The 14,246-nt window shown below is 29.2% G+C and overlaps 1 protein-coding gene across 3 annotated transcripts in view; it reads right to left on the reverse strand.

The window, feature by feature from the left end:
- siz (Brefeldin-resistant Arf-GEF family protein schizo) overlaps positions 1-14,246 on the reverse strand; it is a 95,549-nt gene that overhangs the window by 32,741 nt on the left and 48,562 nt on the right. Inside the window, exon 1 of one of the 3 annotated variants that reach the window (XM_065505649.1) lies at positions 7,846-8,258. The exons of the other annotated variants lie outside the window; for them this stretch is intronic. Within the exon in view, the coding sequence (XP_065361721.1) occupies positions 7,846-8,090 (245 nt within the window). The 5' untranslated portion in view covers positions 8,091-8,258. Of the gene's footprint in view, positions 1-7,845; positions 8,259-14,246 lie in introns of those variants that run through there. 3 annotated transcript variants of the gene reach the window in all.

Here is a 14,246-nt window from a genome sequence, read left to right on the forward strand (position 1 = left end):
TGTTTATAATTTTGAAATCGGTCTAAAAATGTGTGTGTTAGAGGTACTAAATTGAAAAAACTGTTTTAGGGTAGGTCGTAGTACCCTAAAACTGTTTTTTCAAAGTATCTAAAAATTTTGAGGGTGTTTCAAAATCTTTGAAAACGGTTTTAGTATGTCCTCACCTAGGCCTACAACCCCCATTAGGTAGCTTTTCAAGTTCTGACAAAAAGTTTCATTTTGTAGCAGAGTGTTATTAAAGTGCCTAACATTACAACTTCTAAGGATATTTATATTTAGAGTAAATAATAACAATAATAGTGGTTTATATTTTCCCAGCAACAACTTTACTTACTTAGTAAGCCAGCAAGTAATATTGGAGCCAAGGCATAACTACTTATTATTTGACTGAAACACTACTTATCTTTGTTCGAGATTTTTAAAAAATTCATGGGTCAAGCTTACAAATGTACTTACAATCAGTTGAGAAATAAGTAGTAAATTCAAACAAGAATATGTAGCTAAAAAAAACACAAAAAATATTGCCTTGTGTGGGAATCGAACAGTCACATTATTTGCTTGTGTTTGATAGTCAAGCTGCTAACTCACTGCTCCATGTACGAGTTATTTTATTGTAAGTTAGCAATAGTTTTAACATCAACATATAAATGAATATGATATGAACAAAAAAATTAATGGCTTTGACAGGTGGCGAATAGAGTTGTCAAATATTCGACATATTCTAAAAACCGGTTTTCGAATAATTCGAAAAAGCTTAATTTTTAAAAAACGGTTTTCGGTTTTTTCTATCAAAAACCGATTCGAATAACCGGTTTTTAGTCTTTTTTGTCAAATTATTTTTTTTATTAAAACAAATAAAAAATCGTTCAGTCAAAAGAAAGTATGTATATTAATATAATATTAATAGATATTTTATATAATAACAATAGTTAATTTTTTTTTTCGTTAAATTATTTTTTATTAAAGAAGAAACTGGATATTTTTGAAAATTTGTCCAAATAATTAAAATCTTGTTTTAAGTCGCTCGTTGTTGCAATATTAGTTCTTTTGTGTAGAATTTGAACTTCTTTTAATGTTAAACTGAGATGTGGTTCTAAATTTTGCGAGTCACTTTCAATATATTCTAAATCAGAGTTTGATGAACTTTCATTTAGTTCTGACCAAAAAGTCAATTGAAAAGTGTTACTGCATACGGTACAACAAGGCGAATTTATTACAGGTGACGTTAAAAAGCCATCTGATTATTTTTTGCTCGATATGTTTTCTGACTTCTGTCTGTTAAAGTTTGCTAACATTGGTTTGTTAATTTAAATATAACATTTTTGTATTAAAATTTGTTTAAAATTAAAAAGGGGAATAGATAATTATTAAAAGTAATCGCATAAAATCTTAAAATAAATTTTAAAAAATATTCGATTTTGTCGAATAATTCGAGACAAAAAAACCGGTTTGTCGAATAACTCGAAAACCGTCATTTTGTAAAAACCGGTTTAAAAAAACCGGAAAATTGAAAATAAACCGGTTTTTCGAATTATTCTAGTGGCGAACCACTAACCTCCCGTTTTCCAGTCAAACACACAGATAGCTGTGCTAAATGCAAAAGTTCATTACCAGCCTCTATAAAAATAAGTACTTATTCTAGTAAATAAAATAATGAGCTGGGTAACCACCACTCATTACAAAATAATGCATGAAATAACTAGTTGTCATTACAAAAATTCACAAAATTTTTGCTGGGTTATTATATACAATATGATTTGAAAAATGTCTATTTCGAAACTAACTACACATGCTTTACAGATTTAACATAGTCTAAATTCTTAGTTTTTTTTTAATAAAACACTAGAATTTTTTGATACCGATTAAAACTAGAGTGTGACAAAGGGAAAGTAAAAAGTCCGAGAAATTAGGAACCCCAGTTTGGTCCGTCAAATATATTAGGGTGGGTCGATTTTTTGGCGAATGAGCTCTATTTCCTTACTTTTATTGGGTTAAAATGAACCCAAACTTCTAAAACGATAAACAAATTATGATTTTAAAAGTTTGGGGTCATTTTAACCCCAAGTGCTACATAGGGTTAATTTTAATTTCTCTGCTGTTTTTGTAAATACTAGGCTTTGTGTTATATTTTTGATAAGTTTCATCAAAATCGGCCCAAAAATATACATTTCGCTCTTTAAATTAGAAATTCAAAATATTGAAATATATGAAATTTGACCTTCACGATATAAGGTTTACGGTTCTCCAATTTTAGTAAAACTTTCGGAGTATATTAAGAATTATCTGAACTATAATATTCTGAATAGGTTTTACTTAAAATTTATAACAGTAAGGAATATAATTTAAAAATTTAAATCACAGGTACGGAAAAACTATAAGAGATATTTTCATAATTTTTTCATATTTTTATTCCCTATTATGTTCTCAATAAATCCCAATGAGATGATAAAAAAATTCTGAAATTTGTTTAACAAAATTTTTAAAAATTTGAAAATGGAGTTTTGAAACTGCCGTTAAAAAAATATTTTTTTTGGTCATACCTGTGAATAGGTTAATGGTATCCTACGAAGACAAAAACTGATATACAAGTAATATGGATATATTTTAAGTAAAAATGAGCTTTTATTTCAATATTTATCAAAATATGTTAATTTTGTTCCTACATTTCTTCTTCTAGTTGCCTGAGACACGGTAATGGCCTGGTGAATTTTAAATAACTTTAACATTTTTTGACGAATTTCTGTTTTTTATGTCTCATTAGAACGACAATTACGTACACATTTCTATTCTTTTAAATTAAATTGCAAAAGTAATTTTTTAATGGCAAAATTTTTACAAAAACTGAAAAAAAAATGCATTTTTTCCCCTTGTAAATGCATCTCAAAACTTCAGAAGGCTTGCGGCACGTCTTAACTCCAGCCGATTTACCTAAAATATTTTCAGGATGATTTTTTACTAATGTTCACCAAACTGGGGGGTGAGAATGGCCAAAATCCAACTTTCGTTTATTAAGGGCCACCCTATTATACATACGTACAACAAAATTTGCTAAATAATTCCGCAGAAGAATCATTGTTGCCCTGTGTTATATATTCTAATTGGAATGGATAACGTTTTTTCATATCACAAAGTACAATTTTAAATAGAGGGCAAACGACCTTGAACAATGTTACAAAATATTTAATAGAGACATTTAATTAAATTTAATGATACAATAACAATATAGCATTTTTACTCTGCAATTGAAATATAAGTAAAAATATATGTATGAATGAAATTATTATTAAGTGTTGCCAAAACTGTATTATTAGAAAAAAGTGCTAGATTATTAAAAATATAAGTGCTAAAAAAAATGGTGAAAAAATTAAAAACTAATTCTTTTAGCCAGTAGTACTTCTTCCATAGTTTAGCGTTCATATTGATTTTGATGAACTCTGAACTAACAAACAGAATTCTTCGAGAACTAGTTCTTTCACGAGTGATTCGATTTGAAATTTTCAAGCTTGGAACTAATTCTAAGAAGCAGTTCGGAAATGTTTATTGTTTGTTCGTTCTAATTATAGAAATAACATAAGAATTTAGAATTATAAATAAATATTTACAATTAGACAGATGTAGGTTGAATATAGTTTTGGTAGACCCTTTATAAAAAGTCCCAAGAAACTGGATTCTAGACATCTCTTAAAAGTATTTTATAATGATATGGGTTCAAGAAGTGGCTTGAGGGTGCTGTGGCTTAATTGGTTAGCGCGTTTGATCATTAAGCATGATATGGTATTTGTGGCCTGGGTTCGATTCCCAGCCGCTGCCAATCAACAACATCAGTTTATAATAATTATTAGTTTACTAATAACTAATATTTATCACAGCGCCCTCCTTCGGTGGTATAACACTAAAAACGCCACCGAAGTAAAATAATAAAATAAAGGTTGTTGGCTTGACTAAGGCGCCATCTCACCACCAGAGGCGCTGCAACCTGCACTAATAACAAACATAACGCGCAATTGCAGAGTTGTTAAGTAAAAGCTTTTCTCCTCCTTTCACCGCCTTTTCCTCTACACTCTATCCCCTTTCCAAAGAAAGTAACACATTTATATATAGGCATAATTAATTGCCTGAGTGTTACTTCTCTTTAAAAAAAAAAAAAATTGCGACGTCATTAGTGAATCATGACATTAAATAATATGCAATGATTCTGATTACATATACGTTCTAAAAAATATTTTCTGGAAAGATTGTTCAATAAGGCCAAATTAACTAGGCAATCTTGTGATTTGGAACGGTATAATATGTGCAACAACAAATATTAATGTGATCACAAACGAGCGAAAAGGGCATCATGTGAGTCCGAGTTATCAAGATTCCGTCAATATTATCTAAGGACCCTAATGTTCATGGTTATATTCAAAAGGACGATAGCTCACGGACAGAATCGAGCTCAGAGATTCTGGAAACACACTTTCCAGACTGCATGAAGGCAGGCCATATCACTATAGAAAATTTTCCCCATTTCTTGGCCAAAATGCAAAATTAAAATTTTTGAAAAATAAATTTTTTATGCTCTAGTATAAATAAAAATATTACAAAGTAAACATATATTTTTAAATTTTGGAGAAAAGTTGATTATCTGTCACTTTATCAGTTGTTTTATGTTCTATTTCTAAATAAGTTTTTATATAACGATTGAGTGCAGCAAATTTTGATACAATTTCTAATACAAGTTTTCATAATAAAACTATAGAGTTTTCAAAAATTAATAAATGGAAAATAATGGCGAAAGTGATTACTTTATTAATATATAGATAAGTCTTGGTGAACTCGGCTATTAGACCGATTAAATTGGAAAAATTAAAGTTACCTTAGAATGAAATAATAAAGTTATGAAACGGAATTTAATTTGGACTTACAAAAAAATGTTAGCAGATGTTAGTTATAACATCATAACAGTTCTTTAGGACAGTCAATTACCTACAGAATTTTTCATATTTCAGCTGCATATATTTGCATACTTTTTCAAAAAACGCATTTTTTCAGGTAAATACAGTGTGAAAAACTCAGAATTATTTAATGTATGGCATGAGAAATATAGTGAAAATGAAAAAAGAGCCGCTATATATGCATATTTCTTGTCACATATTGATGAAAATGATTGTTCAGAAAATCTAAATCAATGTTTAGAGAAGCAGTCACGAATGTTTTGTGCAAATATAAAAACCAAATGGAGTAATAGTTATATTTTAATAAACAACATGCTGTTTGGCTTAAAGGTAATACCTCAATGAAACTAGATAAAGTGCACCTTGGCCCCACTGAATTCATGCCTGGTCGACCGCAATTAACATTTTGTCAAAAATCTGAAAGAACAAAAAGACGAGTTGCAGCCGAAATCGCTAAAGATCAAAATAATGAAGTTGAACCTCTACTACTTGCTGCATGTGCTACTGCTCGTAAATGTAACCAATTAGATTTTGCAGTGATTTTAAAAGAGGCTCCGACTAGAGCTTCCAAAGTGCGAAAACTAATTTCAAGTGCAACACCAACTAAGCTATCTGCTGATGAAGCACTAGCTTTTCTTGTTTTTTTAAATATAGTTAATAATTTAGAATGAGAAAATCTAATTGATCAAATTGAATAAAATAGAATTTTAAACATATCTATGTTTGTTTTATTATCAAAAGTTAGATTACACTCAAAAAAAATAGAAGAAAAGAGTTTAGGCAAATACCTAAAAGTTACAGGTTTGGACTGGATCCAGGAACCAGCAACCCGGAAACACAGTTTGGAAAACAATTTTAAGTTAATTTTATTTTTATCTTTGAAATTTTTTTTTCAGTGTATGAAAAAGTTTTAATGGTCCCTCCCTCCCTTTTAAGAGTCTTCAAAAATTCGAATCCAAAAAAATTATTGAAATCGGTCCAGCCGTTTGGCTGTAATTAATTATGGCCAAAAAATGTCCTATAGTGCATATGTCCGATGAAAAGTTACATTACATTCGGGACTGGATGGCAGAACATTCCGGAGTGTGCACAAAATATTCTTGTGGGGATTTATAGGAGTTGCCTCACGTTGGGATATACCTACTAACCTAATAAAAAGTTTTGAATCAAAATATATGAAACACTATGTGGACATATATACCACTGTACATATTTTGTTCCCGATAACATTTAAATGGCTAAAAAAATTAACCATACCGGGTGTATTACATACATTTGTTTTTACAGAATCTACAAAGGTTGGTCCCCTCATTATATTGGTGGCGACTATATAGTAGAGCCAGTAAGTAATTTTGGTTATTTTGAGAATTGTTGAATTATGAAAATTTTAGTAAAATTAGATATGTTTAATACTGAAGATTGTGCATACAATTTTTATTATTAAATTGTAATTTTCACTAGTTTTTGGTAAATTTTATAATACAAGTATTTTCACCTCCTTATGAATGTTGTGATTTGATGAATTTTTGTTTAATAAAGATTATTTTTTATATCATTTTCAGAACACCAATTAAATATCGTTTTTACTGCTAACAAATCGTCATTGTGATGATTTAACACCACATATCGCCCATGCCAGACAAAAAAGTTTGAAGACCAAGAATTGGAGTCATTAATCCATGAAAAGTCTTGTCAAACTCAAAAGAGCGTGTAAAATCATTGGGAGCTACGCAATCAGCAAAAAAAACGTTAAAAAGCAGCAGGATTCATCCAAAAGTAGGGAAATTGGGTATCATACGAATTGAAGCTGGGAGACCTTCAAAGACGATTGTGTATATCTGAAATGCTGCTTGAACGCTAAAAAAAATAATTTTTTCACCGAATCATTTGATGAAAAATTACTGTAACCCGAAGCGTAAGATATCATATTTGAAGCCTGGCCAACCAGCCGAATCGACACCAAACCAAATATCCATGGCGCTAAGGAAATGCTCAGTATTTAGTTTGACCAAAAGGGTCTTATTTATTATGAGCTGCTGAAATCTGGCCAGACCATCACAGGGAACCTGTACCGAACGAAACTAATTCTTTCGGATCATTGGCCAAAAAACGCTCATATCGCATATTCGACAAGACATGAAACCGCAATATTCAACCATGGCAACTTTCGGCCACATGTTGCAATACCTGTTAAAAAGTCAATCACCCTTATCGTGGTTGGCGTTAAAGTCATACGCCTACGACAGTTTCGTACTAGATTAAATAAACAGTTTGCATTTTATCTTTAATCTAGTACGAAACAGTCGTAGGCGTAAGACGTTTACGCCAACAAAGATAAGGGTGAATATATTAAGGTTGGGAAGTTTTTCCTAGACTACTAATTGTTTCGATCAATGCAGGTCGCTCTCTCAGAACAGAGTATCTTAAATTGGCTCGGAATCGATATGTTGCCATAAAGATGGGAAAAGGTCATTGCTAACAATGACCAATACTTTGAATAAATTTATATTGTACAAATGTTTCTAAATAAAATCTAAAAAATGCCAATATATTATGTTTTAAGTTTAAATAATTTGTGCCTTAATGAATGAATTTCCCTTAATTTAATGAATATACATATATGTGAATTGCTTAATTTTATCACATTTAATTTTATGTATAAAAATACAGTTTCTTTTAGAGTTGTAAATTTATTTTCTTAGCATTTTTTTTATTCAAATTAAAATTAAATCTGCGAAATTAAAATTTCAATATTAAATTTCGCTCAAAATTGTTTTAGTTACATATGTGTATTGGTTAAAGTTATTGCAATTATAAAAATTTTAACATTATTTTTCATTCTAATCAAATGAGGTTTGTTCAATTTATTTCAATGAATAACACATCAAATGTACATTTATTTCCTTACCTTACTGTAGTTACATGATGTGATGTATGGGTTTTCGTTTCTTTGTGCCGAGTCGAATAGCTGACAACTGTTACGTGGCGTGTTGCTGTGCGTACCACCTTACGGACGCGACTCCGACCGTCACCAACGACAACAACAATCGGCGGTGGCTGTTTGTCTGATCCATATTGGAGGAATGATTCAGAATTTGGTTTGTCATACAAATCTGTTTCTGACATAGTTCTCCACAGAGTGCAGAAACGCATACAAATAATTGTTAGTATGTTTTATCTTTTACGCGTGTGTTGATACTTTCCAATACAAAAGTAGTTTATCTTTGGTATATGTAAATAGTTTGAGTTCATCGATATCATAATAAAAAATTTGTTCTTGGCTTCTTTAGTTAAATTTTAAATGTATTTATTGAACGTTAACTAAATAAAATAAATCCGTTTATACTTCTTGTACATACATCCATACAAATAGACATACACACATATTTACATACATATAACACAAAGTCCATTTAATGGTTAATTTATATTGTGGGTTGTTATTGTAAAAATATATAATATTTCGCTATATTTTTATCAGAAATTCCAAACACTCCAAAATTATACCTTCACGATTTAATGGCTAACGTTATCTGATTTTGTTCAAACTGATTATCTTAACTATAATATTCTGAATAAGTTCTATTTCAAACTCATAACAGTAAAGAAATTGGACTTATTCGCCAAAAAAAACCGTACATCCCGAAATCCGCAAAATTTAAATCCCAGGTACCAAAAAACTATGGTAGACATTGAAATTTTTTTATAAAAATCTCTTATATAGCCTCAATAAATACCAAAGTGATGATCTAAAAATTCGAAAATTTGTTTAACAAAATAAATAAAAATAAAATGGAGCTTTGAAACAACCGTTAAAAAATCAAAATTGTTTGGCCATACTAGACAATAGGTTAACGTTAGGCCACGATGACAAAAACTTATATACAAGGAAATATGGATTTGAATATTTATAAAAATATTTTAATTAGTTTTCTACATTCCCTATTTAGGTGACCTGAGACACGTTAATGGCCTGGGGAATTTTTAATAACATTAAGATTTTTGAACAATTTTTGTGATATACATATATCTTATTTAAATTCTTTTACATTAAAATGCTAAAATAATTATTTAATGCCAACATCTTGGAGCACTCTAATTTTTACATTCGTAGATGGCGGAGTATCTGTTGAAATCAACATTCCAAAAACTAGCGATATATCGGGTATGGTCCCGTCAATGTTGCTATTTAAAATAATAAAATTCTGTCCGAAATAGCTGAAGGATAAAAAGAAATAAATTATTAAAAAAAATCAGATGACACAGATCAGTCACAGATACTGTGTAGCGATCTTCTCGGAATATATTTTCATTAGTTATTTCAGTAGTAAAGAAATATAAACTAATTGTCTGCCACAAAATTGTTATACACAAATAAAATGCAAACCCAACGTGCTCGGGTATGTGGACCACTTTCGAAAATCATTGACGAAAATAAAATATTTTTGCTCAATTACTCAGTGTAGGGTATTATATCGGGCTTAACCGACTATACTTTCTTATTGGTTTTCAATAAATTTGTTGCAATTGAATTTTTTTTGCAGTCTTTAAGAAAATTTAATGAAGTACCCTTTTTTAGTAGGAATAAATAGTTGTTAGTAATTAAAATAAAAAATATCTGCTTTAATTTAAAAAAAAAAAATATTTTTATTTAAAATTTTATTTTTCACACAAATTTATATTGAAGATACGTTATTTTGGTTTTAGAAAAAAACAATTCAAAATAACGTAATACTTATGAAAAGTGATGTTACGTTATTTTGTATTGTAGGTGACGATATATGTTTAGGAAACTGGAAGTTATTCTTCCTTAAATGTGAAATATACTTGTACACAAGAGCACGTGCTAAAGTCTGGTTAAAAAAATGTACAGGTAAAGGGTGTATAAGATTCGACACAGACGAATATATCACTCTAACTTGCTTATTTTTTTCCTTTTTATACTAAAAATGTATGTAACACGTCTAGGGTTTGGGGTCCGGGAATTCCCGGCCGAGAAATCCCGGGAATTCCCGTAAAATTATTGCCGGGAATTCTCGGGAAATTTAAATTTTTTTCCCGGAAAAACGGGAAATTTAAAATTAATTAAAAATACTTTAATACATTTAAATATAACATCTCTGTTTGATGAATAGCTTGTTCCAAATATTAGTGGAGGTTTTAAACCCCATTAAGGATACAGTAGAAGCATTAAGCCGACATTTTGCTATGATGAACATTCTTTATGAACAGCTGTTATCTAAAAATTCTACGATTTCTCAAAAAATGGTTCTTGCAATAAAAAGTAAAGTTAATAAACAATATAACAGCAGACTTATGAAAATTTCCTAATAACTTCACAATATAATAAGCTAAATTATAATACAAAAAGACAATGCTCATAAATACGCATATTTGACCGCAATGTTCCCTCATCAGTTCAAAGCTATGATGATGAGGATGTTTCCGAAGTACAAATGGAGCAAAATTTTAAAAACGAATTAGATTATTCAAACAATATTGAAAAAGAAAATCCTAAACATTTAAAATCAAATGCGGAAAGTCGTTTTATGCGGGAATTAGCTTTATTTGAAGCAAGTAGCAATCGGAAAAAATTCTTTGTAATGCTTTATTAACGATAAAGCCACCACCTGTTGAGAGCGACAGAGTTTTCTCGGTGACTATGACGTTCTATGACGAACATTTAACATTATTTATATGAAATAATAACGGTATTCACAATGTAGAGTACTTTCTCTAGCAAAGTAGCAAAAGAGCAGTTTAGCAGAAACCAAAAACAAAATACATTAGAACTACTTTTTTACTTATTTACACTTTTTAAACTATATGATGTAATTTTTGTTTTGGAAATGAATTAGATTTTATTTTATAAAAAAAATATAATAAAAAATATGTATAACAGAAAAATTAAAAGAATGAAGCTAAATACTGCATTACAAATGCAATTAAAATATTGATCGACAGTGAATTATAAAGGTACATTCACAATTTATAAAATTTTGTGACACTTAATTGCTCTTTTGCTCTATTACCAGGACAAGAGCTCTGCATCATGAATATCGCTAATATTTAATTTTATAGTAACAAATGATCTCCAAATATTTTATCCAACATTTTTTTTGTTTTATGTTAGTAAAATTGAATTGTAATGTATTGTTTTTTATGAAATGAAATTTTTCATTCCCGTTTCCCGGGAAATAAAATTATCCGGGAAACCCCAAACCCTAAACACGGCTCACAAAACGAGATTTCATTTGCGCAACAAAAACACACACTATTCCATATGTACAAATGCATGCATAATATATGTATACCATACATATGTATGTATATAGTATATGTATGTATATTTATAGTAGGAAATGTCAATTTGTTTGAGAGCAATCAAAAAAGTTTTTTCTTTAACTTGAAAATGTGAACATACACATAAATATCTAAATACTTACTTACTTATATCTTTATAAGTAAAACAAAAATACAAGCACCTAGTTTTAATACACCGTAAATGAATATAACCAGTTCGAAATTAGTGGACCATTAGTCCCAATAAATAACACTTTGCAACAAGAAATTTTAGCCCCCATGATTACACCGCAAAACGAAAGGAGACCATTGGACAAACAAACAAAACCCTCAAAGGATTTTATTGGTTCGAATTTATTTTTGTGATCTCACGAATTTTACAAATTCTTGGCCATGTGTATATTATTTTGATTGGGAGGTACATAATTGTAAGTATTTGTTTTTATATTGAACTAAATTTTACATATGTAAATGTTTGTTGGTTGACAGTAAAGATATTTCTGTTTTTGTCTATTTCAAACAATTTCTAAATTCAAAATGCTTCTTAATGTCTACTGTCCTTTTATCATAATGTGTGCAAAATTTATTTAAATAAAATATAAATTTGTGAAAAACATATTTTTTAGAGGTTGCCTGACAATTTGGTCCATAACTCTACTTCAACTGGAATGATTTTGTTGATTCTAATCAATATAAGGATAATATTGACTGACAAATAATGATTTTTTATTATAATAAATAAAGGATGTGGCTAGAAAATATTAAGAATATTATTTTTATTATTGAAAAGTTAAAATTTAATAGTATTCATCCGAAAGGAACAAAACTTTTTATTACAAAACCTATATATTTTTTTAATTCTCATTAAAAACGAAATTGGTTTCAATAAAAATTAACTTTTTACAATAATTTTATATGGAAAATGTACTAACTTTAGTAACCTGCCGTGACGACTAAAAGAGATATTTGTAAAAAAAATCGTTGTTAATTAAAAAAAATATAAATTTCATTAACACCGGTGACATACTCTTATTTGTGATTGTAATCTATTGAACAATGCCCTCTTTCACAGTCTGTTTATGGTCCAGTACATTTCTATTGGTTGATACTGGGACACATTTGACGGATATAGGTATTTTTTACATATTCAATATTGTGATTATCTAGTAGTTTTAAAATGAATCTAGCGTAATGTGCCAATGTTAAATCGGAACAAAATATTTCTAAACATACATACAGTGATGTGAAAAATAATAAGGACACTAATGTACCATAACAATATGTGATGATAAATTAAGTAAAATGAGATAATTGCCGATAGATAACTGTACTCATTTTTAGATAATTTAGTACAAAAACAAATTCTATTGCGATTTTATTAAATTGTTGTTTTTATTTTATTTATTTAAATAAATTATCCTTAAAATACAGATTCACCCTGTGAAAAAAAATAAAGACACTTCATGTTATCTTCAAAATAGTAATAATATAGTGGATATAGTGGGTCAACACCATAGTAGAAAAATTATCCCCAAATAACGATATTACCACCGCCGTGCTTCACCGTCTTAAGAGTGTACTTGGAGTTGTATGCTGTATTAATTGGTCTTCTTAGAGTATGAAGACCTGAATTAAATCTGAATTAAATAAATTAATTTTCGTCTCATCCGACCAAAGAATATTTCGCCATTTCTCTTGAGACCAGCCAGAGTGGAATTCTGCAAATGTTAACCTTTGTTGCACGTTCTTTTTAGACAACATTGGCACTTATCTAGCACTGCGAACTTTTAGGTTCTCTTTAATAAGTGTTTTCCGAATTGTTGGTGAGTCGATGTTAATGTTTAAATCATTTTTTATTTGTTTAGGCGAAATAAATGGATGCTTTTTAACACATCAAATGATCTTTCCTTTTACTGCTGGTGTAACTTTCGGGTTTCTACCACGCATTTATTTAGCAGGAATCCATTCGACAGCATAATCTGCCGTTGTTTTTGAAATTCCAAGCAACATTGATATTTTTCTATAAGAATTTCCCGCTTCACACAACTTTTTGATATCTTGCCATACTTCTGGGTCACAAATGCTTAGATTTTCTATTTTTCACAAATTGGCTTGAACACAAGTAATTATTTTTATGTTTGAATGTAAATTAGAACACTCTTCTTACCTTTTATATACAAAATAATAACTTTCAATAACTTTTATAATATGTTTATTTTCAAATTGATGCGCTGTCCTTATTATTTCGCACAGCTTAAAACAACCGCTCAGCAATAAAAAATTTGTTATCATCAAATGCATGTAAATTTAAAAAAAAAAAATTTTAACATAATTTGTTTTATTTTTATTTTTCAGTATTTCTCAAATTTTACTTACATTCTCACCAAATAATAATGTACCACATTAGTGTCCTTATTATTTTTCACATCACTGTATGTATATGAGTTTTAATTAATGGTATTATGCCCGTAACTTCAACAAATAGATACAGTGGTTGACAAAACAATGGAAACTTTTCCAAATATTTCATTAGTGGCCTAAAATCTGATATAATTTTTTAAAAAAATTTAACATTTTTGTAGTATTTTATTTGTATACTTTTATTAACTTAATTTAACAAAAAACAAAGGACATAATTAATTAAATTCTAAAAATGAGAAAACAAAATTAAAAGTTTTCTTTATTACGGCATTGACAAAACAATGGAAACTTAGGTATTATTTTAACAAATATGGTCTAAACTTTACAATAACTCAATATTTTGTTGGGTATCCCTTATTTTTTATAACTGCTACACATCGACGATGCATTAAACCAATTAAAGAGTCAATGGTCTCCTTTGAAATATTTTGCCATTCCCTTATAACCTTCTCCGATAAATCTTCCATCCTGGTGTAATTTTGGGTCCTTATTTTACGATCTACAATTTCCCATAGATTTTCTATGGGATTGAGATCTGGCGATTGGGCAGGCCACTTCAAAACACGTACCTCGTTGGATTGTAAC

The sequence above is a fragment of the Calliphora vicina genome, chromosome 3 (genome assembly GCF_958450345.1).
Source record: "Calliphora vicina chromosome 3, idCalVici1.1, whole genome shotgun sequence".
NCBI classification, from domain to species: domain Eukaryota; kingdom Metazoa; phylum Arthropoda; class Insecta; order Diptera; family Calliphoridae; genus Calliphora; species Calliphora vicina.